Source organism: Notolepis coatsorum, assembly GCF_963971535.1.
Source record: "Notolepis coatsorum genome assembly, chromosome: 7".
NCBI classification, from domain to species: domain Eukaryota; kingdom Metazoa; phylum Chordata; class Actinopteri; order Aulopiformes; family Paralepididae; genus Notolepis; species Notolepis coatsorum.
Genome location: NC_140171.1, coordinates 33772770 through 33799970, shown reverse-complemented (window position 1 = coordinate 33799970; position 27201 = coordinate 33772770). Strand labels below are relative to the sequence as shown.

Here is a 27201-nt window from a genome sequence, read left to right as displayed (position 1 = left end):
TGGATTAGCCAAAGGTTGAGAGCGGAGCAGAAGAGGGAGATGCAAACTAACCTTTGTTTGTCAAGAATGTGAAATGATTAACGAGTGTGGTGGAAGTATATGTTTATAGTATGAAGGATGAGGTTGGAATGATCTGTGTGGCTGAGAATAAGAGAGGATGTTGGTTTTGGATTTTATTTCTTTTCTAAGAACTCTGATGTTCAGGATTGAATGGGTTGTGACAATGAGGAATTGGATGAAAGTGTTTATTTTATGTCATATTAATTTAAATTTGATTTTTGTATGTATGAGTGAGCGTGAATGTACATTTTTAAATTTATTTTAAGTGTTTTGATCTATAAGTTGTGTGGACTGAAAGGTGTTTGAATAGGAACCAGTAGGGGTGATTGTGCTGACTTAAGAGGTGTCGAGTCTCAGGGACAGGATGCTGTTCCAATTGAGGGTGTGTGTGAGAATTGATGATGAAGGTAGATGGATGGTTTTGGAAGACCTGTTTGTTATTTTATTTCATTGATTTGCTGTTTTAGGTATGAATGGTGATTTATTATGTAAAAATTGCAAGGCATGTGGTTGATAGTCTCACATGTAGAAATTGCAAGGCATGTGGTCGGAGGATGTGTTATATTTGAATATTGGGTTAATTGTTTGATTTTTTTCTCTTTTTCTTCCCAAATGTTTTTTGTTAATGATCTGGGGAGAGGACTGAGGACTGTTGGAAGGAGGGATGCATTGGATCAAATCAATGACAGTTAAGTAGTGCCACCACGATTTGCATATGGAATTGATGGCTTCCCTTATTGAGTTGACATATTGTGTAAAAAGATTTGCTCTGTGCTTGTGTCTTCAACAGCTCAGAAAAGGGAGGGGAAAGGCAGAGCAACGCTGGGAGAGACATGAATACATTTCATTAGAAGCAGTGACGTAGGATTTCATTTTTCCCTGTTACTCTGCAGTCCAATGAAGGTGAGAGAATTCTTGTACACAGAGACCCCTGCCTGTACAAACCCCATGCGGGTGGGGCCAGGTTGTGAAAACTGAACAGATGTGGTTTGGAGGAACTTCCATGCTATAATCATCTGACGACGGGTTGTCATGAGATAATCGATGACTGGACCTGGGATGACCTGGCCTGGGGGGGGGCGGGGCCAGTCTGAAGACTGAGCTGACAGTGTGTAAACAAGATTCTCTGGGGAGTTGTGGTTGGGCTGCAGGGGACAGGGGACGAGACTGGATAGATACTGATGGGCTTTGTCCTGTGCACATTGATTTGGTAAAATGCGCAGGCAAGGGGCGGATAAATTACACAACGCAGGGTCAGATATAGATGCATTCACATAAGTGAGGATATGGCCAGGGTGAGGAGTATGGGTGAAAGAAAATTTTCGTTGAAATTCTGCTTTCCTCTGCCAAAACTGAGCTGAGGGGACAAGGAGTGACGAGTTTATGACCGTTATGTGTCATAAAAGGGGGGAGGATAGGTGGGAAGCAATTGATTGAGTATGCAGACGTGATTGTACTATCTTAAAGAAAAAATTAGCAGAAAGAAGAGATTATTTCAGAGAATGAATGTAAAATGAAAATATTGTGATACTAATGGATCTTGTCTCCCCTCAGATCATGTAAACGGATACTGTAATTTTAAAAAATTGTGATTGATTAGTCTTTAAATGTATAAAGGTTTAGATTAAATTGTTTTAATTGTTTTTAGCATATTCAACGTGCCCAGAAGAACGAGACCTGATGAGACAGTGGTAAACACTGTTTCATTTAAGGCAGAATAGTTTAAATAGGGATCTGGATGAATGGGTCACCAGGACTCCCGGGAGGGGCCATAGTCAGGGGAAATGCGGGAACTAAGAAAAGAAGAAGACAAGAAGGCAAAAATTGAAGATGGACCAAAGAAGAATGGAAAAAATTGAGAAGAAAAATTGAGAAAGATTTAAATTTTTATGATTTTTGTTATTATGTTAAATTGGATGGCTAGTATGTATAGAAATTAAGTCAAGATAATTGTAATATGACATTAGTAAAATGTCAAAGGGAGGAGCTGTGGTAACCTTGACTTCATAATTTCATGATTTCATAATCAAAAATGTTAGATTAACCCAGAAAACTGAAAGTATCTGTAGTGATGGTAAATAGTTCATCACACAGAGACTCTCAGAGTGATGGAACAAGCAGCCATTCCAAACCCCCCCAGGAAACCGAACACCTAGACATGTGACAGTTGAGCACAGCAAGAATGGACCAAACAGCGGAAATGCCTCTGTAAGAATGTGGTTGCAATAATAGATTACAAAGTGCCAGTTTGGTAGATGGGGTTTTTTGGGATGGCTCTGGTGAATTGAATAGTATTAACCTAAGACGCACTGACTATATTGGGTTAATATTATATCAACACAAACACTATTAAGGCAGAAGACACCAGACCTCATCATGTTGAAAATCACCAGGCGACACCTCTCATGACGACATTGTTTACTCAGTCACACACCACAGAAAAACGGTGACTACAGCAGTAAAGACAGTTGTCTAACCAAGATTAGAGGTCACAGGAAACATAATTGCATTATATTAGTTTAGAAATGAAAAACAATGTTGGAATAATAAAACAAGAGTATAGTAACCTATTAGAAAAGTAACTTACAGAAGAACCAAATAGAAGGAATGTTAACATGAGTGATTCATTCAAAGGAGGCCACAGTCCAAACCCCCCTCTGGCCAAAAAGGAGGGGGCTACCCATGGCTGTTACAGACACATACGACCAGGAGACACCAAATGAGGACTGCCTGTGTTTAGATACTGGTGATTGGTGGAACTAGGTTAAGAAAAGTGAGGTCATGAAATCTATAAGTATAAAACAGTGGGTTTTGGTGAGGAAGGCCAGGCCAGCTCAACACCCGCCACACACCGTTACCCCAGGGGGTCTGAGTCTGCGTCCTCCATCACCCACCACCGACCATGGTTTCTACTTTGTCCCTATGTGAGTAAACTGTATATGGAATAATGTGATAAGATGCCTATCTTAGGCCCAGGGTTATCATGTGGTGACAGAGAAAACTATGGTCTTATTTCATTAACATAACATGACTAATATTTATGTACAATACTGTCTTTGATGTGAAAAGCCAACGAGGGCTATTGTGATTTTACCTGCATCAAATCCTTTTTGTACAATCATGTATTATGTTTGAAGTGTCCTGTGTGTAACCAATGCATTATTCCAATCTCGGCCCACGCTGCAATTAAATGAATATTGGACCATAGCTACCGGTTGTCTGGCTGTACACACTTATTCTCTACTGGCTAAATTTGGGAGCCCAGATGAGGACCATTGTTTCTATCACACTGTGATCTTTCCCTTCCTCTAGTTAACAACCTCACTACTGTGCTGTAATTAATGGATATTCATGTTGTGAATATACAACACACACATATCGGTATGTTTTAAAGAGAGGGATACCAAAATGTAACCGTGGGTGTCAAGACCTCCGATTGAACGCGAATCGGATGCCATTGTCAATAAGCCATGCAGGAGAAAGTGGCTGCCGGGATAAGTGCCGGGGGGTCTTAGGGCAGAGGTTCAGAGTGTGGGCTAAGTGGATGTAGCTAAGTGACACTCAGACAGACCCTTAGCCTGATGGCCGCTGAGGAGGGAGTCGACACATTGCGTGACTGACCAGCTCTGATCTGACCAGAGCTACTACAGGAGACACACTGACCGCCACACACCACAGACACTGACCTATAATGGAATATCTTATCTTAACTGTTCAATCTTCATATCCCTGCATACATGAATAAAGAAAATACTCACCAACAGTAAAACGGATAAGGTGTATGTATACCCCCCCCCCCCAACTGATATATTCAGACTTATAATAATTAGTGCTGTCAGGCGATTAAAACAATGTATCTAATTAATTACAGGATTTGTAATTAATTTATCTAATTAATCGCATTTTTAATCGTATAACCATTTTATGCCTGATATTCTATATTCTATAATCATATTTCAAATTGTATGTGTCCGGATGGCAGAATTCAGTACTGTATCTACAAAACCTTCTGTTGAATCATCTTCCATCTATAAATTTGCTTAGATCTTTCAGGTCTGGTCAATTTGGTGTCAGCATGGTGTTATTCACAGTCAAAGATAATTTCTTTTTATTGCTATTCTCATTTGGTTCATTACAATTTACTCAAAATAAATTTTTCATTCAATCAATCACATGTCCCTAGAATCAGATACCAAGAACATGCAAATGGACCATATTAAAAAAAAGTCTGTAGATGTGTATTCTACATGCTTATGGAATGAATGAGATAAAAAATTTAATTATATTAAAAAAAAAAAAATGTAATTAATTTTGAGTTAATTTTCATAACGCGATAATTAGCTGTGTAATTAATTAATATAATTAACGCGATAAACTGACAGCCCTAATAATAATATAATGCCAAAATAATAACGGCATACTGAAGTGCATGTAAAAACACTCCACGTGGCCAAGACCCATACTGCGTCATAACATAACATACCATGCCATACTGTAACAACAGACAACACAACATCAGGGTGAGGTGGCCTTAAGGTTTCAGACAGACCACGTTGTTCTTGTTGCTCCATCAACAAAGATTGCACTAGGACACACACACACACGCGTGCGCGTGCACGCGTGCACGCACACACACACACACACACACACACACACACACACACCTACACACACACACACACACACACACACACACACACATACACACAACGGTCCTCATAATCTATTTGACCAGTTGTTTGTGTGTGTGTATGTCCTAGTGCTTGTTTGTGTCCGGGGGGGACCCTGATGTAAACAAGACGAAAGTCTTTCTCTGGTCTGCATCCCCTTAAATTGTATGTATTGTTGAGCTGTACTGTACTGTACCCATTCTGCAATCTGTTAATAAACTTTTCAATCAATCAATCAATCAATCAATCCGCAATCTTTGAAACCTTAGGGCCAATCTATTTGACCAGTTGTTTGTGTGTGTGTGTGTGTGTGTGTGTGTGTGTGTGTGTGTGTGTGTGTGTGTGTGTGTGTGTGTGTGTGTGTGTGTGTGTGTGTGTGTGTGTGTGTGTGTGTGTGTGTGTGTGTGTGTGTGTGTGTGTGTGTGTGTGTGTGTGTGTGTGTGGATAGAAACACATTTTACAGTTACCTTTCATTAACTGTTTTAATGCATTGTATTTGTAACCAGCTAAGGGGTCATAATAGTGGGAAATATCTTACTGTTATACATTTTCAACAGATGAGTAAAAATGGGTAAACCTAACAACAGACTACTTGCTTTGCCCCTAGCTATTGGATCTGCTAAAAGATAATGAAGATTGTGAATAGATTTATATATTCATTATTTTTGGAGCAGGAGATTAACTGGCTGAAGGGGATTATTCACCAATTGTATCTCCCAGCTGTATTTTCTTAAAGGGGAATACTATCCATTTTAATAATTCATATATGTTGAATATGTTCTTCCTGTGTCCCAGGGCAGTTAGAAATCAGAGAGAACCCTTCAATTGGTGATGTAACTGGGATGTCATGAATGGGGCTCTAACTTTATGAGGCCATCAAATGTTTGTGTGAGCTTTTACACTCAAATTAGGTTTATATTCTAGCATTGCTAGAAAGTCTGAACAAGAATTTGAATCTAATTTAGGTGTAAGAGTTCACGCAGAAATTTCAGGTCAGAGCCCCATTCATTGTCTATGGAGCAGCCATAGATATTACATCCCAGTTACATCATCGCTTGGTGGATTCTAGACCTAGAGGGTTCTCGTTTTGATTTATAGCTTTAGGAGAGAGTGGTGCATGTTCATATACTGGCTGAATGGTCCCAATTTTTGTCGTTATGCCAATCCCCCCCCCCCTTCCTGGTCGTTGCTCGCATGTGCCCCCCACTGGTCGGTCTAGGGAGGGTTGATAGATACTATCCCATGTCCCCTCCGATACATGTGGAGTCAGCCAGCCACTTCTTTTCACCTGCCAGCGCGGACTCTCATTGGTGAGGTGTAACGTGTGGGAGGCTCACACTACCCTCACCATCTCCCTTCCTCGCTGTGCAGGCACCCTGACCGACCTGTAGGAGTCGCTGTTTACAACGACCAGAATACCACCCCACCAGCTTCCCTCCCGCTGACTCTGCCAATTGAGCCAGTATGACGGCCGGCCAAGCCGGAGGCAACGCTGACAGCTGGATTCGATTGATTGATTGATTGAAAACTTTATTAACAGATTGCAGAATGGGTACAATACAGTACAGCTCAATACACACAATTGTTAAGGGGATGCAGACCAGAGAAAGACTTTCGTCTTGTTTACATCAGGGTCCCCCATTTTCAATTCATCAGGACATATATGACATACATGACATACAGATAGACAGTACTGCTACATCTATACATTTATGACATACCAGATTTGCAAATACAGTACTGTTTGTGATACAAAAAGAGTCCAGAAAAGGGAGTATATACATTTGACATAAAAACTGTACATCGGAGGAGGTTGGGTGGGGTTGGGTGGGTAGGAGGGGTTGGGGGGGGGGGGGGGGGGGGGGGGGGGAACACTGTACAACTGTACAAGCAAAACTGTACATTGGAATATTGACAACCATACTAGGTAATTTACTGTACATTGGAGGGGGTTGGGGGGGGGAAACACTGTACAAACATGCAAAACTGTACATTGGAATATTGATAAAACCATACTAGGTAAATTACTGTACATTGGAGGGGGTTGGGTTTGGACATTTACAGGGGCCAGTTTCGAATTGCAGTCTCCCGTAGGTGTTCTTTGCGAGTGGTTTTGAAAGTGGGTAGTGATTCACATTCCTTTACAGCTTTAGGTAGGGCGTTCCACATTGATGTGGCATAATTGCGAAACGTGTTTAGTCCCTTGTTTGAGCCGAATCTGGGTTTAACATGATTTGTGGAGCTCCCTCTGGTGTTGTGATCGTGGTATTCACTGACCTTTGGGAAGTATTTTGACATGTACATGGGTACCTTGGTCGTGTAGTGTATCTTGTAGACCAGGCCCATTGCAAGTTGCTGTAGTCTGTCGTCTACTCTAAGCCATCCTAGGTTGTCAAAGTGGGCAGGGGTGAGGTGGGTTCTAGGAGTAAGGTCAAGCAGTAGTCTGACCAGTTTGTTTTGAGATGTTTGTCATTTTGTTTTTAGCGCCTTTGAGGTGCTTTGGTACCATGAGGTGCAAGCATAGTCGTGGTACCCTTGAATGAGTGCTCCTGCCAGAGTCTTCAGGGTATTCTTGTTTACCAGAGAGGAGATCCGGTACAAGAATCGAGTTCGTTGGTTGACTTTTTTTATTACATTGGATGCCATTTTGTCACAGGAGAGATTAGCCTCTAGGATGGAACCCAGGTAGGTAATTTCATCTTTCCTTGTGACAATATTGTTACCCACTGTAACTGAGAAGCCGTCGGTCTTGCTGAGTTTGTTATTTGAACCGAAGAGAATGGACTGTGTTTTGCCCATGTGTAATGATAGTTTGTTATCAGCGAGCCATATGCAGATTTTGCCTAGTTCCGAGCTGAGGGTTTTTTCAACCTGTAACTTGTTCTTGTCAGAGACCAGCAGGGCTGAGTCTTCCGCAAACAGGAACAAGTTGCAGTCACAAGCTGACGACACAGTAGCGGTCCTAGTATGCTTCCTTGTGGAACACCACAGCTCACTGTGAGGGGGGGGGGGGGGGGGTAGGGTACCGTTTACCTCCACCATCTGTTCCCTCCCCTCAAGGTAGGATTGCATCCAGCTCACTGATAGACTATCAAAACCAATTGCTTTTAGCTTGTCAATCAGAATGGAGTGATTGACAGTGTCGAAGGCCTTTTGTAGGTCCAGCATGACCATGCCGCAGTATTTGCCCGCGCCCACCTCTTGTTTGATGTGGTCGTTCAAATAGAGAAGGCATGTGTCAGTGGAGTGGAATGTTCTGAAGCCAGATTGGAATTCGTAGATTCGATTTTTTCCCGCTAGGTACTTTTCGACCTGTTCTTAGACAATTTTTTCCATGACTTTCAAGATGGAGGTGAGAATAGAAACAGGGCAGTAGTTGCCTGGGTCTAATTTGCTGCCCTTTTTGTGCAGGAGGGTCACCCTCGCAATTTTGAAGTCCTTGGGGTAATGGGGACGTGTCCCTGTTTTATGGAGAGGGTTATTATGTGTGTGATGACTGGGGTGATGGCAGCTGCTGAGTCTCTGAGGAATTTGGAGGGGATGTTGTCATGGCCAGTGGCCTTGTTAGGTTGGAGGGCGCTCAGTTTTTTGAGTACCTCATCTGTTGTTACCATTTCCAGCTTGAAGTCGTCCTTGCGGACCCCTAGGTTTTTGTAGTAAGCTACTATGTGTTATAATGCCCTGAGTGGGAGGGTAGTTTGTTTGCTGGAAAATGTGTTATTTCTTCTTTTCCAAAAATCTTGAAAAATGACTTAGGCAATTATCGTATGAGGCTAACGATATGTACAATGCCCCAGGGGGCCACAATGACTGAGCCTGAGACATGCATATAAGTAAAATAATTTATTTAAAAGAACACGCCAACATTTTGGGAAATTAGCTTACCGTCTTCTCCAGAGAGAGACAAGAAGATAGATACCAGTTTCCTCTCTGTGCGTTCAGTAGAAAGCTATCTGGCTGCATGTTAGCGGACATGGCCGGTTAGCCTTCGGGAGGCCTAAATATTAAAGGCAACCAACTTGTGTCTAACCACGCCCAACTTGCGTCTAGCCACGCCCCCGTGGCGACGCGGCAGCAGCAGAGCGTAGCGGCAGAGCGAAGCTCATTATATGCCAGTAACCGCCCCTTATTCAGTATCCAGAAATAGCTCAATTGGCAAAGCTGCATGGCTGTGGATCCTACGGCTCGTTGCTGGCTAGTTCGATTCCCTTCAATTTTTTTTTTTTTTTTTTTTAACGTACATTCGCATTCTTTCGCCGTTAAGTTTAGGCATAACTTTAAGCATTGTTTCGGAGTTGGTTAAGGTTAGGCATTGTTTCGGAGTTGCTTAAGGTTAGAAGGGTTAAGTTTAGGCACTGTTAAGGAGCTGGTTAAGGTTAGAGTTTGACTTAGAGAATGGCAATATTTTTTAACGTGCATTCATTTCGCCGGTTAAGTTTAGGCATTGTTTCGGAGTTGGTTAAGGTTAGGCATTGTTTCGGAGTTGCTTAAGGTTAGAAGGGTTAAGTTTAGGCGCTGTTAAGGAGCTGGTTAAGGTTAGAGTTTGACTTAGAGAATGGCAATAGACAGCCTATTTCCGCGCTGCAGCGCGAGGCAATAGACAGCCTATTTCCGCGCTGCCGCTCTCTCGCGCTGCCGTGGTCACATGGGCGTATTGGCCAATCAGAGAAACGCTAAACACAAGTTGGTTGCCTAAAATATTCACGCCTTCGGGAGAGGTGTTAGTTGGACAATGCGTAGGCTACCCGTACATGTCCGCTTCCATTCATTGTGCTAAGCTAGGCTAACATGCAGCCAGATAGCTTTCTACTGGAAGCACAGAGAGGAAACTGGTATCTATCTTATTGTCTCTCTCTGGAGAAGACGGTAAGCTAATTTCCCAAAATGTTTGCGTGTTCCTTTAAGTGCAATTTGGTGAACACATGTCGTGTTACGTTTGTCATATAGTTTAATGTCCGTCTGTGTGCCGTCTTTGCATTATGTTGTCAGATGTTCCGTCACGTATCCTGAGTGATGTCCTGTTAGAACGTGGATTGTTGTATATTCATTCGCAGATGACCAAGACAGATTCTGGTGAATCCCTACATTGGTGAATAAAGTGATTCTGATTCTGATCATATTGGGTGGAATGTTTATGTATTCACCTGAGGGCTGAGGGCAGGAGTGGTCATTTCCCAGGGATAGAAAATAATTCAATCTTGATATAAACAATATGAGAAAATGCAACGTTTGTCAATTCTTTGGGCATGTATACAGTACATCCTGTAACTTGGGGTTAACGGGACTAAAACCTTTAAGGTATGCTCTGTCGCTCTTTTTTAAATCTATTCCCATGTCTCTCCTAGAACAGAACTATCATATTACAGTGTCATTGTGTCTCAATTTACTAAATATGTTTCGTCTCCATTGTAGTAGTGAGTATCACTTTTATGATGTTATCTGTCATGCAGTGGGGCCAGAGATCTGTCAAGTGAAACAAAGATCTGCTACATTTTAGGAATTCCAGCTCAGTTGAAGAATACATAGAAAACACAGCCAAATGACCTGAATACTGTGTGTGTTTGTGTGTGTGTGTGTGTGTGTGTGTGTGTGTGTGTGTGTGTGTGTGTGTGTGTGTGTGTGTGTGTGTGTGTGTGTGTGTGTGTGTGTGTGTGTGTGTGTGTGTGTGTGTGTGTGTGTGGTGTCGTGTCGTGTGCGCACACGTGGGTGTGATGATGTTTGTGTACCGGTTCAGACACACCTGACATGGCTGCCAACACTGTCTGTTATAATATGTTATATGGGCGTCTGCCTCTTTTTGACAATATCGTGGAACAATGAAATAATTTATGTCTGTACACACTGTACTGTAGGTGCTACAGCCCCACTCAATGCCTTGTTCCAAACAAGTTTTATGAATGCCCCCTCACCAAGCTCTATTTCTTTCTCTCACGCAAACACACATATACACACACCAACAAACAAACAAACAAACACACACACATACACACACACAGTCTCGGGTTACCATGCCAATATTTTGGCCTTAGTTCCAGTGGTAAACATGGTTAACATGAAGAAACACACAGGAGCAAACAACCTTCTCTCAGTTTAAGCAGCAACTCAAAGTGTATAGAGTGTATGTGACATGTTTACTAACTATTTTATTATGAGAATCTCAGAAGCTGACTGCAGCAGACAGGTTTTATTATGAGAATCGCAGAAGCTGACTGCAGCAGACAGGTTTTATTATGAGAATCGCAGAAGCTGACTGCAGCAGACAGGTTTTATTATGAGAATCGCAGAAGCTGACTGCAGCAGACAGGTGTTGAAGCAGGTGTTTGAGCACACATTAGGAACAAACACATAATTCAAATGTAACGTTAGCGCCCACCACAACTATAATGTTATGCACATGTATTTTATATGTTAATAAAATTGCATTTATCTATAGTCCTAATTCTGTCACTGTTTGATGTCACAAAGAAGGGTGTATCCGAAAGCTGTCTACAACATACAATAGCATCTGCAAATGATTTATAGATGTTTTATGAATGTCTTAACAAATCATTTGTTAAACATGAAAAGACAAGTCTGGTAATTGCTTCATAAAAGTCCACAAATAAACAAACTATTAGACATTTGTTAATGATGATTGATGAATATAGGCTTCACTTTAGATTAGGGCACACAATAGCATCTGCAAATGATGTATAGATGTTTTATGAATGTCTTAACAAATCATTTGTTGAACATGAACAAATAAATGGAGGTACAGTATAGTCGTTTTTTCATGTCCATTTTTCAAAGCATCTACAAATGTGTTACTACACATTAAACAACATTATTTAATGATGAACAAATCAAGTACAAAAAAGGTGAAATGGTGAGGTTATGGAACCGCCTGGTCCAGCTGCCAAATGGCAGGGTGACAAAAAAGATTTGGGACAGAGCACACGTCATCCCTGGTCAAGAGAGATGTCCATGATTTTTTCTTCTACTGACTTAAGTATGATTTTTATGAACAATCTGCAGTGTAAGGTTCACATAATTAAAACAAAATTATCAACAATCCATCAGGATAAGTGGAAGGTGGAGATTTGGAAAAAACCTAAACTTAGAAAATATGTTGCAATTAAAAATGAGTATTTTACTGAACCTTATGTAATGTTAAACTTAAAGAGAAGACGGAGGTCTCTGTGTGCCCAGTTGAGGTCTGGCACCCTGCCATTGGCTGTGGAAGTGGGTAGATTCCAAGGTAAACATGAGGAGGAGCGGTTGTGTGTTCTATTTGATCTGGGAGTGGTGGAGGATGAATATCATTTTGTTTTTTATTGCCCGCTTTGAGGAGGGCTTTATTTGAGAAGATTCTAATTGTAAATCCGGATTTGTTTTGGCAGTCTGAGAGTTGTATGTTGAGTTGTTTTTTTGTGGAGGACATCTTCAGTTTTGCAGGATTTTTGGAGAAAGCATGGCACTTGAGACAAAACACACTATATCCTATATAATTGTATTTGAATTCCTCTTGTTTCTTTGTTTATTTACATTGCGTACAGCTTGTGTTATATTACGTTTTATTGTATTTTCTTATTCTTGTGGCCATCTTGGTCTATATGTCATTTGTCAAGTAATTGGTCAAGTATATTATTATATACTTATTGTTATGTGTCTTGTAAGCCCATATGGGCTGGACATACACCTGTATGTAAGACACGAAAATAAAAAACATCAAATCAAAAATCAAATCAAATCAAACAAACAATGTTGATAATGAGTTATAAATAATGTAGAACTAATTTGTAAATGTTATACAAATATAGTTATAAATGATTTAATAATAATTTACGAATGTATATAGATGATTTGTTCATGATTAGTTCATTATCTACAAATACCTTATAAAGGTCTTATAACTGAGTGTTATTATAAAGTGTTACCGGAATTGGTTCTTAATTGACCTGCCTGGTTAAATAAAGGTTAAATAAAGAAAACATGCTTCAAGTGCCGGCGCGCCGTCTGCAAAGGTCTGGCAATACATACTCCTTGCACTGTCATCCTCGCATTTTCATACTGACTGAACTGCTACAGACAACGAGAACCAATCACACGACAATCAGACGTGTTTCAGATGACTGCAGTGCTAGAAACTTCGAGAGGCCTCGTGCGCCTTGTGTGGACGGTCATTTCGACTAACCCATTTGTGAAGCACAAATGAGGTATTATTCTTGGATCTATGGATCTTTTCAGTGGAATTCCATTGCTAGCCCCACTTTATTTCTCCTCAGCTATTATATTAGCAAACACTGCCACAGGAAATAAACCTGCGGCCCATTTTGAGGACAACAGCAGAGAGGGTAGGCTCTTTTAACTGAATACTGTGTACATCATTTTGAAGTGTGTGACTAAATTGTGTTGTGGAAATTGTTTGTAATTAGTTTCACCCAGCTGACAGAAACTGGAGGTGTGGCCTTTGTGCATGTAGTTAAGTGGGCACTTGTGACAGTTTTTCTGCTTAAATACCAGCTTTTTCTCTGTTGGATTCATTCTGAGGACAACAGCAGAGAGGGTAGGCTCTTTTAACTGAATACTGTGTACATCATTTTGAAGTGTGTGACTAAATTGTGTTGTGGAAATTGTTTGTAATTAGTTTCACCCAGCTGACAGAAACTGGAGGTGTGGCCTTTGTGCATGTAGTTAAGTGGGCACTTGTGACAGTTTTTCTGCTTAAATACCAGCTTTTTCTCTGTTGGATTCATTCTGAGGACAACACTACACACCCTCAAGACCCCTACGCTCTGCGTCTTCTGGCCGCCTCAGATCTACTCCTATCCAAGCTCCCGGAGGGGCATCAAAGAGAAGCCGCCTATTCTCAGTCCTTGCCCCACAATGGTGGAATGAACTACCCATCCCAGTTAGGACAGCCGAATCCCGTCCAATCTTTCGCCGTCGACTAAAGACTCACTTCTTCAACCATTATCTGAAATGATAAAAAAAAAAAAAAAAAAAAAAAAAAAAATCTAACCCCGACTAACCTTAATGTCATGCACTTGTCCTAATAAACTAACCTACACTGTAACACGCAACACTTTGATGAACATTGTTACTCAGCTGATAGAGTTATACCCTTCTTGCTGTCTTGTCGCACAGAACTTGTAAGTCGCTTTGGATAAAAGCGTCAGCTAAATGACTAAATGTAAATGTAAATGTAAATTTACAATGTTTATGTTGTCATGTTTGAGAAAGTCTATAGGCTCCATCTGCTACCCACCCCCTCCCCCCTCCCCTGAACACAACCGCTGAGCCAGCGGTAACAAAATAATGACTCATAGAGAACTCAATGTAAATGTCAATGGGAATTGTGGATATGAATACACCCTTCAGTCTGCCAGCCTGTGCCTCTGTGTTTCCTCTGTATATTTTGTAGCGGTGGTGATGGTGGTGGGGGTTGTTTTGCAGGTGTGTCGGTGAAGAGGTTCACATGTTCTGAGCAAATAACACCTGCACAAAACACCTCCAGTGAGTCAACGTTGCCAGGGTTTCAGTTCATCAAGAAATAGCACCTGTTTTTCCTCCTAATTACATTGTGGCTCAGATCCAGGAAGCGCTTCTTTCTGTTTTTGTTTTTTTGCCTTTATCGAAAAAGGTTGTATTACCCAACCTACTGGCGAGTAAATGTTCCCATTGTCACCAAGTGACCAACAATTCCTGTTTGAATTTTGAATAGCTTTAATTGAAAGTGAATTGGTCCGGCTACCTGGCCCTTAACCCCCCGGGCAGGTAGAGACAGCACACACTGTGATGTTCAGACCAGCCAGTATTTACCGTGTCTGCTGCTAAACAGACGCCCGTCTGACGTGGGCCACCGAGACGCTTTGTTTGCATCCCAAACACTAATCTGAATGTCCTCCTCTGTCCAAACCTAAATTAGAGCCGCCGGCACGGCCACGGAGGTGGCTCGAAATACTGCTTCAAATCCTTTCCGCTGCTTTGGGTGTTTGTCTGAACCTCTGGGACATTTGGATGGGAGTGGGGGGATGGTTTACACTTGTAGAAATGTTACCTTGTTTCTATTTTGTCAGGCTTACTAGCTGTTAGCACACAAATTAAAGCCTACTTCAAATACTAGTATAATCAACAATAGCATTCAAAATAGTGTGAGCAACTTTTCAAAAATGAATGAGATTGCCCATTAAAAAGTTAAAATGTGTATGTGAGTGAGAACATGTAACTGTGTGTGTGTGCGTGTCTGTGTGTGCGTCTGTGTGTATGTCTGTCTGTGTGTGTTTGTGTCTGTGTGCGTGTGTGTGTGTGTCTGTGTGTGTGTGCGTGCACACCAATAGCTTGTCTAAGCTCCAGCCTTGCCGCTAACCCTGATCTCTTCTTAAGTCACCTGTGATTAAGTCAGTAGGTGCCTGTGTGAGTGTGCGTGCGAGTATGTGTTAGTGTACCTCAATCCCAAAATAACCAGCTATAAGCCACACAAAGGGCTTGATTACACCAGGGGTGCTAGCTACAAATCTGATCCCTCCCATAGATCTTCACTTTTCCCAGCAGACACACAAAACCCACATTCATTGTACGAGAACCAAAGGACCTCAAGCCAAGCAGACTATATGAGTAGGGTATATGAGTATGACCCGCTAGCAGTGTGTGGCTGAGTCTTCATCTGCCTTCCCTTTGCCTGTATTGTCTTATTTTGCTGTGCTCGGGACGTTACTGGGCATCAAAAACGTGTGTAAAAATGGTGGCTTGCTCTTTTACACCAAACCATTTACTAAAATATGTTTCTGACAACCTTTTATGGGGAGATTTGACACGCAATTGGTGGGTGCATGTTCGGTCCTGAGAAGCAGGAAAACACGAAGGCTTGTGTCGTATATTTGTCTAAATTAAACTTAGAAATAAGCAAAGTAGGACATATGTGCATAGTTGTAAAATAGTAATAGACGTGACCAGATGGTTGAGGGGTTGCTGGAAAGTAGGAGAGCCAAAAGGCTACACACACACATCCCAAACAGGGGCTTGAGAATCACAGCATGATAAAATCACATTTTGGTGTTAACAATTTCATGAGCCAGGCTTGAATGTTTTGTTTACTACAAGAACAAATGCTACTCATTGTGCCTTTAATGTCTTATTTGAACAAACCACACCTGTCATTGGCAACATTTTGTAAGTCGCTTTGGATAAAAGCGTCAGCTAAATGACTAAATGTAAATGTAAATTGGCCAGATGCGTTATTGTCAGGGGGGTAACAACAGAGTAAGCAGAAAAGCCCTGCCTGAAGCCTATAAGCCTAAGATCTCCCTTGGGCAGAGGGATGTTTCCCCCTTTGGCTGGCTGGTTCAAATCCAGGTGTTACATAAGCAGTCTCAAAATATGAATTCACTGCAAAATATGAATTCATTGCTGATGAATAGTCAAAACATGTTCATTGTGACAGCTAAATAAAAAGACATGCTTGCTAGGTACGCTCCTGTCATTGTCCTTGACCATGGTACTGGCATTACAACTGGAGTTGGTCCCCGGGCACCTGTCTGTGACTGCCAACTGCTCCTAAGTGGTTAGGATAGGTCAAATGCAGAGGAATCCTTTCCCCACAGGGATTAATAAAGTACAACTTAACTTAACTTAAAGCTGCAATAACTATTTTCTGAGTGGCGAGTCACCACCAACAAACTCTTGCCTTACCAGCACAATATTTATGTAACTAAGAGATTGAAAAGAAATCTGGATTACAAGATTTCAACTACAATACATACAACTTTCTCTTTGGCATTTCCTGTTTGTTAATCAAGGTAGGTAATTACTTCACACACAATACTGTTCAGATAACACAATATTTATGTAATTAAGAGATTTGATGAAACATTTTATAATAGGTTTATAAAAATAGGTGCCAGGTTTTCCGATAGCAGGTGGTCATAAGATGTTTTGAAAATATGAAAAATACTTATTGCAGCTTTAAGCCTTTGCACCTCACTTTTTCCGCTTATATATTGAGTCAAGCACCTCCAGCCTCTGACTTTTACCAATAGAGCAAGAGCCTTGGTATTCAAATGATTGTCACTGATAACATAAAGAGTTTGCAAAGGAGGAAGCAGGAAAAACCCATGCTTGAGGCAGCGGAGACAAGGAAATCCTTTCAAATTACTGTTATAACTACAATGTATATTTTCACCTGACATGAAACATATTGAACATAACAGTCTCTGTAAAAGTTTTGACTGAATTCTACTTTGTAGGTGATCCACTATGTGCTTACTGTCTTCCCCAGAGTCAGACAAGAAGATAGATACCATTTTCCTCTCTGTGGGTTCAGTAAACAGGTATCCAGCTGCAAGCTAGCCTGGTTTAGCACAAATAAATGGAAGCAGATATGGATCACTAGCTTAAAACTCCGGGAGAGGATTTATTTAGTTACTAAGCTAGGCTAGTTTGCAGATGGATAGCTTTCTACTGAACGCACAGAGAGGAAATTGATATCTATCTTCTTGTCTGACTCTGGAGAAGACGGTAAGCACATTTCCCATAACGTTGGCGTGTTCTTTTAATGAGCAAAACCCTGGACACAGAATGAAACACCTGTACCTCAGTCTACTTTTCCATGTTTGCTGAACAGTGAGAAGTATTCTACCAAAGTTAAATTGTTCGAGTGAGAAAGAATGTCATCTCCTCTGCGACTGCTCTCGAGTGAAGGTATAGTATATGACTAGAGACAGAGACATTTCAAAAGGAGACGAACCAAGTCCTTCTCAATTCCTGTGATTTGTCACATTAGCTACACAAGGCACACCATTGGTGGGCTTACTGCCCCCCACCTTGGAGACTTGAGGGGGGGACGGGACGGACAGATTCCATTCACCCCAATGAGAGATGTAAAGGTTATGGGTGAATGTCGCTATTTTTTCCTCTTTACCATACAATTCAGAGTAGGTTTTGGACCGTCTCTGACAAGTTGAAGGTGTTCTCGACATTTTTACACCAATTTGAAAATTTTCTGACCAGTCCCACCCGCTTAGGAGACAGGAAGCATTTCCTTTTCACTCCATTGGCGCTCCTTTGAATGCATTATCTTTACTTATTATACCATCTTTCCTAGAGATGTCTCCAGTATCCTGTGCTATCGGGCTGTGGGGTGGAACCCACACACCCACCCACCCAGCCAACCAACCAGGTGGTCAATTCCAGATTAGTGCTCCTCCTGGCCTCAAGGCCTACAAGATCACATGCTGCTCACAGCCTAACTGCTGCCTGCTGGATTGACCAACTGACCATCTGGACCAGACCTGGGCATTGTACGGCCCGCAGGCCGGATACGGCCCGCGGGATTATTCTGACCGGCCCGCGAAAGATTACATGATAATAAAAAAAATAAAATAAAAAATAAAAAAATATATATATTTAAATTTTTTTTTTTTTTTTTTTTTTTTTTACTTTTTTTTTTTCATGTCAACGTTCACACGCACAATATACGCTTACCTAGGATTTGACTTGATTCAACAACAAAGCAGTCGGGGCAAGCCGAAAACGGTCGAAAGTGTGGTTATTTGAAGTTTGGATTTCTTTTTTCACAACTGAGGTAGGTAGATTACATTTTTAGAGACTAAAGTACAGAAAAAAGGTACCGTTGGGTACCGGTATCGATTCACAGGTACCGGTACCGTATCGGTTCAAATGTGAACGGTACCCATCCCTACTGAACACACAACTGCAGGGCAAGGGCATTTTTGCTCATGAAATGCATAGCCATGTGAAAGCCTTCATGACAAAGTTGCAATTAATTTCAAGGCAACTAGGCAGCAACAATCTCAAACACATGAAAACCCTGAAAGAAGTCAAACCATCAGCTGATCACCGGCACAGGTACTCATCCATGTTGGGAGCACTGCATGATGAATTTTCAAGGCGTTTTCAAGATTTCAAAAAGGTTGAGAATGAAATGCAGCTGGTTTCCTCTCCCTTTACCTGCAGTGTTGATAGTGCACCCACTGATGTTCAGCTTGAACTCATTGACCTGCAGTCTGATTCACTACTGAAAGAGCACTTTAAGTCAGCATCACTGCTAGAGTTCTACTCTGCTCTCAAGGAGGAGAACTTTCCAAACATGAGGAGACATGCTCAGAAGATGTTGGTTCTCTTTGGATCCACCTATATGTGAACAGACATTCTCAGTCATGACGTTTACCAAGTCCAGGTACAGATCCTCTCTCACTGATGAACATCTGGCAGCTGTGCTTCGCATCTCCACCTCAGACATGCAACCTGACTTTATGGACTTGTTAAAGCTCAACAGAGACTGGATTTATCACACTGAATGAAAAAAAATAAAGAGCTGAAGAACACTAAAATGTGGAAATATAACAAGTGAAATGGGACACTTGATATTTCTTTTTATTTTTTTTGCACAGTTCTGAAAACATTAAATGTTTAATATAGGCATGTAAAGTAAAAAAGGCTACTGGGACACTTTTCTTTACACAGTTCAGTGACATGTCTTGTTTATTTTGGCTATAAGATGATGTCTTTAGAAAGCTAAGAAAATCCTTGTTTCAATAGTATATGAAACTCAAAATAATAACTTTATTTGTATAGCACTTTTTCATACATGCCCTTTGTTATTAATGTTTCACATTTTGTTTATCATTTTGGAAATAAATTCTATTTGAATAAATGATATTTTTGAAAGCTAACCTCACCTTTTAATTGCCAAATAATAACATACACTCTTACCAGGGGTCAAAACAATGTAATTTACTGCTTTTTATATAGAAATAAAATGTATATTATGCATAATTGAGTTTGGAATTTTGGCCCGGCCCTCCAACATATTTTCAGTTGCTCATTCGGCCCCCCGGGGAAAATAATTGCCCACCCCTGATCTGGACCGATGCCCTGTTTCCTCCGCTCACCTTGTACCCCGTCTATAATACTTCTCAATAGTGCTTATCACCATTTCCCATAATGCACCAGCACCTAATGCATGCCTGACCATTTTGGTTGGGGGGGGGGTCTCTCATTTGAAATGTCCTCCTAAGGTTTCTTCCATTTATTTTTCCCTATTAAGGTTTTGTTAGGGTTGAGTTTTTCCTTATCTTCACTGAGGGCCAACGTCAGGGGAGGGGGGGATGTTCTTGGTCTGTGAAGCCCTTCCGTCATCCATAGTATAAGGTATTTGGACGTATTTGATAACCCTGATGAATGCTATTTCAGCTTTTTTATGATTTTATGATGGTATAGCTGTGAGGTTGTTCTGGCCATGACAACATCCCCTCCAAATTCCTCAGAGACGCAGCAGCCGCCATCACCCCAGTCATCACACACATAATAAACCTCTCTATAAGACAGGGGCACGTCCCCAAGGACTTCAAAATTGCGAGAGTGACCCCTCTACACAAAAAGGGCAGCAAATTAGACCCAGGCAACTACCGCCCTGTTTCTATTCTTACCTCCATCTCGAAAGTCATGGAGAAAATAGTCTACGAACAGGTCGAAAAGTACCTGGCGGAAAAAAACCTAATCTACGAATTCCAATCTGGCTTCAGAACGTCCCACTCCACTGACACATGCCTCCTCTATTTGAACGACCACATCAAACAAGAGGTGGACGCTGGCAAATACTGCGGCATGGTCATGCTGGACCTACAAAAGGCCTTCGACACTGTCAATCACTCCATTCTAATGGACAAGCTAAAAGCAATTGGTTTTGATAGCCTATCAGTGAGCTGGATGCAATCCTACCTGGAGGGGAGAGAACAGATGGTAGAGGTAAACGGTACTCTATCCCCCCCCCTCACAGTGAGCTGTGGTGTTCCACAAGGAAGCATACTAGGACCGCTACTCTTCCTAATATATGCAAATGACATGTCGTCAGCCTGTGACTGCAACTTGTTCCTGTTTGCGGACGACTCAGCCCTGCTGGTCTCTGACAAGAACAAACTGCAGGTTGAAAAAACCCTCAGCACGGAACTAGGCAAAATCTGCATATGGCTCGCTGATAACAAACTATCATTACACATGGGCAAAACAGAGTCCATTCTCTTCGGTTCAAATAACAAACTCAGCAAGACCGACGGATTCTCAGTTACAGTGGGTGACAATATTGTCACAAGGAAAGACGAAATTACCTACCTGGGTTCCATCCTAGAGGCAAATCTTTCCTGTGACAAAATGGCATCCAATGTAATAAAAAAAGTCAACCAACGAACTAGATTCTTGTACCGGATCTCATCTCTGGTAAACAAGAATACCCTGAAGACTCTGGCAGGAGCACTCATTCAAGGGTACTATGACTATGCGTGCACCTCATGGTACCAAAGCACCTCAAAGGCGCTTAAAACAAAATTACAAACATCACAAAACAAACTGGTCAGACTACTACTTGACCTGAACCCCAGAACCCACCTCACCCCTGCCCACTTTGCCAACCTAGGATGGCTTAGAGTAGACGACAGAGTACAGCAACTTGCAATGGGCCTGGTCTACAAGATACACTATACGACCGGGGTGCCCATGTACATGTCAAAATACTTCCCAAAGGTCAGTGAATACCACAACCACTACACCAGAGGAAGCTCAACAAATCATGTTAAACCCAGATTCGGCTCAAACAAGGGACTAAACACGTTTCGCAATTATGCCACAACAATGTGGAACGCCCTACCCAAAGCTGTAAAGGAATGTGAATCCCTGCCCACATTCAAAACCGCCCTTAAAGAGCACCTACGGGAGGCTGCAATTCGAAACTGGCCACCGTAAATGCCCAAAACCCCCACCACCTCCTAATAGACAGTCTCCTCCCCACCGCATGTATATATTCCCTCCCCGCCGTATGTATATTTCCCTCCCACCCACCCACCCCCTCCTAATGTACAGTCCCCTCCCCATCATATGTATATACTCTGTCAGGATCTAGGGGTAACAGTACTGTATATTTGAATACCGCCTATGTCACAAATGTATCAGTACTAAATACCTATATGTCCCTATGCCATAAATGTCATGTATGTTGTGTATGTCATAAATGTCTATATGAATTGAAAATGGGGGACCCTGATGGAAACAAGACAAACGTCTTTCTCAGGTCTGCATCCCCTTAACAATTGTATGTATTGAGCCGTACTGTATTGTACCCATTCTGCAATCTGTTAAATAAAGTTTTCATTCATTCATTCACAAAAACAATACTCAGTTTCTTATTCCTCTCAATTGTGTAATTTGTTTCGCTCTCATGAGTCTGTGGACAAAGAAGTACATTTGGGGACAATACCTAGTCCGTCTGTACGGATCCATCTGTGTATTTAAGTTGACGTGTCTTACCTCTGTGTCCGTCACCCGACTGGATGTCAGCGAGGATTGTGTGTCCGTCCTGGTGCGTGTGTTAGTGGGGCTGTCTGCAGGCGAATACACTGGCGAATGCATGAGTGAATGTAACGTCTTAGGTTTAGATGAGTGCGCAAGGGCATATTTGGGCGAGAAGGGTCCGATCTCTCTGGGTGTGGGGGAGGCAGAGGGGGTGTTCATGGGCGAGGGTTGGGGGGAGAAGGTGCCCATCTCAATGGCCAGGTCCTCTGTGCATGCCAGCCCTTGGCTCTGCAGGTATTCATCCGTGTCCCTGTCTACCACCAACAACCTGGTCCTGTGTTCCACCTCACGGATATGATGCACCACCTGGAGAGAGAGAGAGAGAGATACAGAGAGAGAGAGATTGATTTGTACTGTTTAAGTTACACTGAATACAAGTTGATCACTTGTTAATAACAGTGTTTATTGCTATTTTATTTATATATATATATATATATATATATATATATATATACACAATATATATATATACACACACATATATATATTATTATTTTTTCTTTTCTCCTTATTCGATGATTTAACTGAAAAGCGTTGGCAATGTTGATAATGCAACATTCGTGCCAATAAAGCATCTTCAATTGAATTCAAATGTGTGTGCGTGTGTGTGTGTGTGTGTGTGTGTGTGTGTGTATGTGTGTGTGTGTATGTGTGTGTGTGTGTGTGTGTGTGTGTGTGTGTGTGTGTGTGTGTGTGAGAGAGAGAGAGAGAGAGAGAGAGAGAGAGAGAGAGAGAGAGAGAGAGAGAGAGAGAGAGAGCTACAGAGATGCAGGGGGGTCATGGGCTAAAAAAAGGGGTTGATGGGGACAAATTGGAGAACTGAGTGAGGAGGAGTGACATGGCATGCAAGTTGTTCACTTTATCCATAGGTTAGTTTAATAGGACAGAGCCAGTGACAAAGATACCCATTGACGCCCATTACACAAGACCCTCTTGACCCATTTCACTACAACCCCGGGGTGGAAGAAAGTGGTCTGACAGGTATAGGGATCATTGTCTGTGCATGTGCCAGTTCGTATCTCTCTCTCTCACGCACACAAGTGCCACCCCCCCCCACACACACCAGCATTCCCTTTCACTTACTTGGTGGTGCGTGTCGCTCTCCACATTCTCCCCGTTAACCTCGACCACTCTGTCCCCCGCGCGCAACCCTGACATGTCGGCCGAGGAACCGGCCTCGACTTTACGTATGAACTGTCCTCCTCTATTCCGCTCCCCGTGCAGGTGAAACCCATACCCGCGGTCCGCTTTGGTGAGAAAACAAAGCCTGGGTCTCAGCTCGCTCTCCATTCCACCGCCGGTGGGGAGAAAAATGGCTCGAAATACCGGTCGTTTCTCAGGAGGAGTATAAACAGGTGTTCAGTCTCAGATGAGCCGCGGAAAGTATCTGGGTTTTAATCCAAAATACGCACCTATTAGTGCCCAAAAGGTCATCGTTTCCCATAGTGCGCGGCGCGCAGATATTCCGAAAAAAGAAGTCAAAGTGAGTGAAAAACAAACTGTGAGCAAATCAATGTATATCTATTGTATCCCCCCAAAAACAACACTCACCGACCTTTACCAAAAATTCTGAATTCGTGCGTAAAACGGTTATCTGTTGCTGCACACTGGCACGGGGCTAATACCAGTCCATCGGAGGAATTATCCCAGAGATCAGAGATTAGGAAGCCGTCCCTCAACACTAATTCTCCCCGTGAGAGAGGCGTGTGTGACTGTCCTCCAACTCACGTCCCGGGACAACGGTGATGACAATACAGGTGTCACTGCGTCCCCTTCCGCGCACAGCCCATAATGCAGATTACTAATAGCGCTGGTATAGGACTATCAAATTTAGTAATTGAATTGCATGTCGATTGAGAATGATACACGTTCAATTAGGCTCCTCTTGTAGTTCAACTGACAACTCCTCTCTGAATCTAAAATAAAATCCCACTACTCCTCACTCCTGCAGTATCACGGCCCTATAGTGACGCTCACCTGGAGGTGAAACTATAATGGTCCTCTGAAGACGTCTTCCTCTTTGCTTTCTTTCTTACGCCCTCCAACCCCACCCACCACAATAAAATAATACACTTCTACAGACTTGAGGAGGCTGTAAGATAGGCAGTGGTGGAAAACTAAATATTTTCGTACACAAGTAGTACAATTTCGAGGTACTTTCACTTTAGGGAACTTGGTACTTTTACTCCACTGCGTTTAAAATTGAATATTGTGCTTATTACTCGACTATATTTATCGGTTTTTAATTGAAACCATGGCAAGATTTCTGAAGATATGTACTTTCAAATCTAGATGTATAGCCTAGATGTAGCAGTACTGTCTATCTGTATGTCATATATGTTATGATGAATTGAAATGGGGGACCCTGATGTAAACAAGACGAAAGACTTTCTCTGGTCTGCATCCCCTTAACAATTGTATGTATTGAGCTGTACTGTACTGTACCCATTCTGCAATCTGTTAATAAAGTTTTCAATCAATCAATCAAGTCAACTTCAAGACAAGAGGACTAATCAGAGGTAATCAGAGCCGGACCACTTACCACTTACAACCTTGTTGCTTTTGATTAACGTTATGCATTTGTTATTATACTGTCTGAACCGTGATTTGCGCATTTGCGTTTTGTTGTATATTTCTTATTTAGTTCCATTGTCTGGCATCGTGATTCACCTTTTTGTCTTTTATTGTATATTTGTTATTTTTATTTTTGTGTATTGGTGTTTTGTCGCGATGACCACCAAATGGATGATGCTTTGCTTTCCCTCATACTTTGTTTGGACGAGTTTGGTGATGTTCCTACCTCTCCATAAAACAGGGACACGTCCCCAAGGACTTCTCAATTGCGAGAGTAACACCCCTGCACAAAAAGGGCAGCAAATTAGACCCAGGCAACTACAGCCCTGTTTCTATCCTTACATCCATCTCGAAAGTCATGGAAAAAATAGTATACGAACAGGTCGAAAAGTACCTTGCGGAAAAAAATCTAATCTACGAATTCCAATCTGGCTTCAGAACATCCCACTCCATTGACACATGCCTTCTCTATTTGAACGACCACATCAAGCAAGAGGTGGACGCGGGCAAATACTGCGGCATGGTCATGCTGGACCTACAAAAGGCCTTTGACACTGTCAATCACACCATTCTGATTGACAAGCTAAAAGCAATTGGTTTTGATAGTTTATCAGTGAGCTGGATACAATCCTACCTGGAGGGGAGAGAACAGATGGTGGAGGTAAACGGTACCCTATCCCCCCCCCCCTCACAGTGACTGTGGTGTTCCACAAGGAAGCATACTAGGACCACTACTGTTCCTAATTTATGCAAATGACATGTCGTCAGCTTGTGACTGCAACTTGTTCCTGTTTGCGGACGACTCAGCCCTGCTGGTCTCTGACAAGAACAAGTTACAGGTTGAAAAAACCCTCAGCTCGGAACTAGGCAAAATCTGCATATGGCTCGCCGACAACAAACTATCATTACACATGGGCAAAACAGAGTCCATTCTCTTCGGTTCAAATAACAAACTCAGCAAGACTGACAGCTTCTCAGTTACAGTGGGTGACAATATTGTCACACGGAAAGATGAAATTACCTACCTGGGCTCTATCCTAGAGGCTAATCTTTCCTGTGACAAAATGGCATCCAATGTAATAAAAAAAAGTCAACCAACAAACTCGATTCTTGTACCGGATCTCCTCTCTGGTAAACAAGAATACCCTGAAGACTCTGGCAGGAGCACTCATTCAAGGGTACTACGACTATGCTTGCACCTCATGGTACCAAAGCACCTCAAAGGCACTAAAAACCAAATTACAAACATCTCAAAACAAACTAGTCAGACTACTGCTTGACCTGACTCCTAGAACCCACCTCACCCCTGCCCACTTTGCCAACCTAGGATGGCTTAGAGTAGACGACAGAGTACAGCAACTTGCAATGGGCCTGGTCTACAAGATACACTACACGACCAGGGTACCCATGTACATGTCAAAATACTTCCCAAAGGTCCGTGAATACCACGATCACAACACCAGAGGGAGCTCCAAAAATCATGTTAAACCCAGATTCGGCTCAAACAAGGGACTAAACACGTTTTGCACTTATGCCACATCAATGTGGAACGCCCTACCCAAAGCTGTATCACTACCCACTTTCAAAAACACTCTCAAAGAACACCTACGGGAGACTGCAATTCGAAACTGGCCCCTACAAATGTCTTAACCCAGTTGTACAGTAAAGACCAAGTATGGCTTTGTCAGTATTCCAATGTACAGTGTACAGTGTCCCCCCCCCTACCCAACCCCCCCCCCCCACCTCCAATGTACAGCCCCACCCACCCAACCCCACCTTCCCAACCTCCTCCAATGTACAGTTTCTACGTCAAATGTATATAACTCTTTTTCTGGACACTTTTTGTATCACAAACTGTATTTGCAAATCTGGTATGTCATAAATGTATAGATGTAGCAGTACTGTCTATCTGCATGTCGTGTGTGTCATATGATGAATTGAAAATGGGGGACCCTGATGTAAACAAGACGAAAGTCTTTCTCTGGTCTGCATCCCCTTAACAATTGTATGTATTGAGCTGTACTGTACTGTACCCATTCTGCAATCTGTTAATAAACTTTTCAATACAAAAAAGGCGGAGCGCTCTGAAAAAATAGAAGCCTGGAATACACAAACAAACTTGATATATATTTAGAATATTATGGAATGGTCTACATCTTGAACTCAAGCAAAGACGAAAGTCTTTGTCTGGTCTGCAGCATCCCCTTAACAATTATGTGTATTGAGCTGTACTATATTGCATTCTGCAATCTGTTAATAACGTTTTCAATCAATCAAGCAAAGTATAAATATAAACCAGTTAAAAAAGATGTACAAAATATTTGGGATGAGGAATGGGTCTTGTTTGTCTTAAGTTAGGACTGAGATGCTCATTGTTGATGATGTTGTTAATTTGTTGGGACATGCTGGATGGGCACCTGCATGATGATTGTGTTGATAAACAGTAAGGTTGTAGTTATGATGAACTTGAAGATAATTATGTGTATATTATGATAAACATGAAGTTCATTATTTAACTTATAAGAAAAGGAGTAGGACCATATAAGTGTACTTC

At 41.9% G+C, this 27201-nt stretch overlaps 1 protein-coding gene across 1 annotated transcript in view; it reads right to left on the bottom strand.

The window, feature by feature from the left end:
* The window catches only part of nherf2 (NHERF family PDZ scaffold protein 2), a 54335-nt gene extending 30650 nt beyond the window's left edge, over positions 1-23685 (bottom strand). Inside the window, exons 1-2 of the mRNA XM_084318864.1 lie at positions 23157-23685; positions 22029-22379 (exon numbers count right to left, since the gene is read on the bottom strand). Coding sequence (XP_084174990.1) covers positions 22029-22379; positions 23157-23363 — 558 coding nt within the window. The 5' untranslated portion in view covers positions 23364-23685. The remainder of the gene's footprint in view (positions 1-22028; positions 22380-23156) is intronic.
* Positions 23686-27201: the final 3516 nt, after the last annotated feature.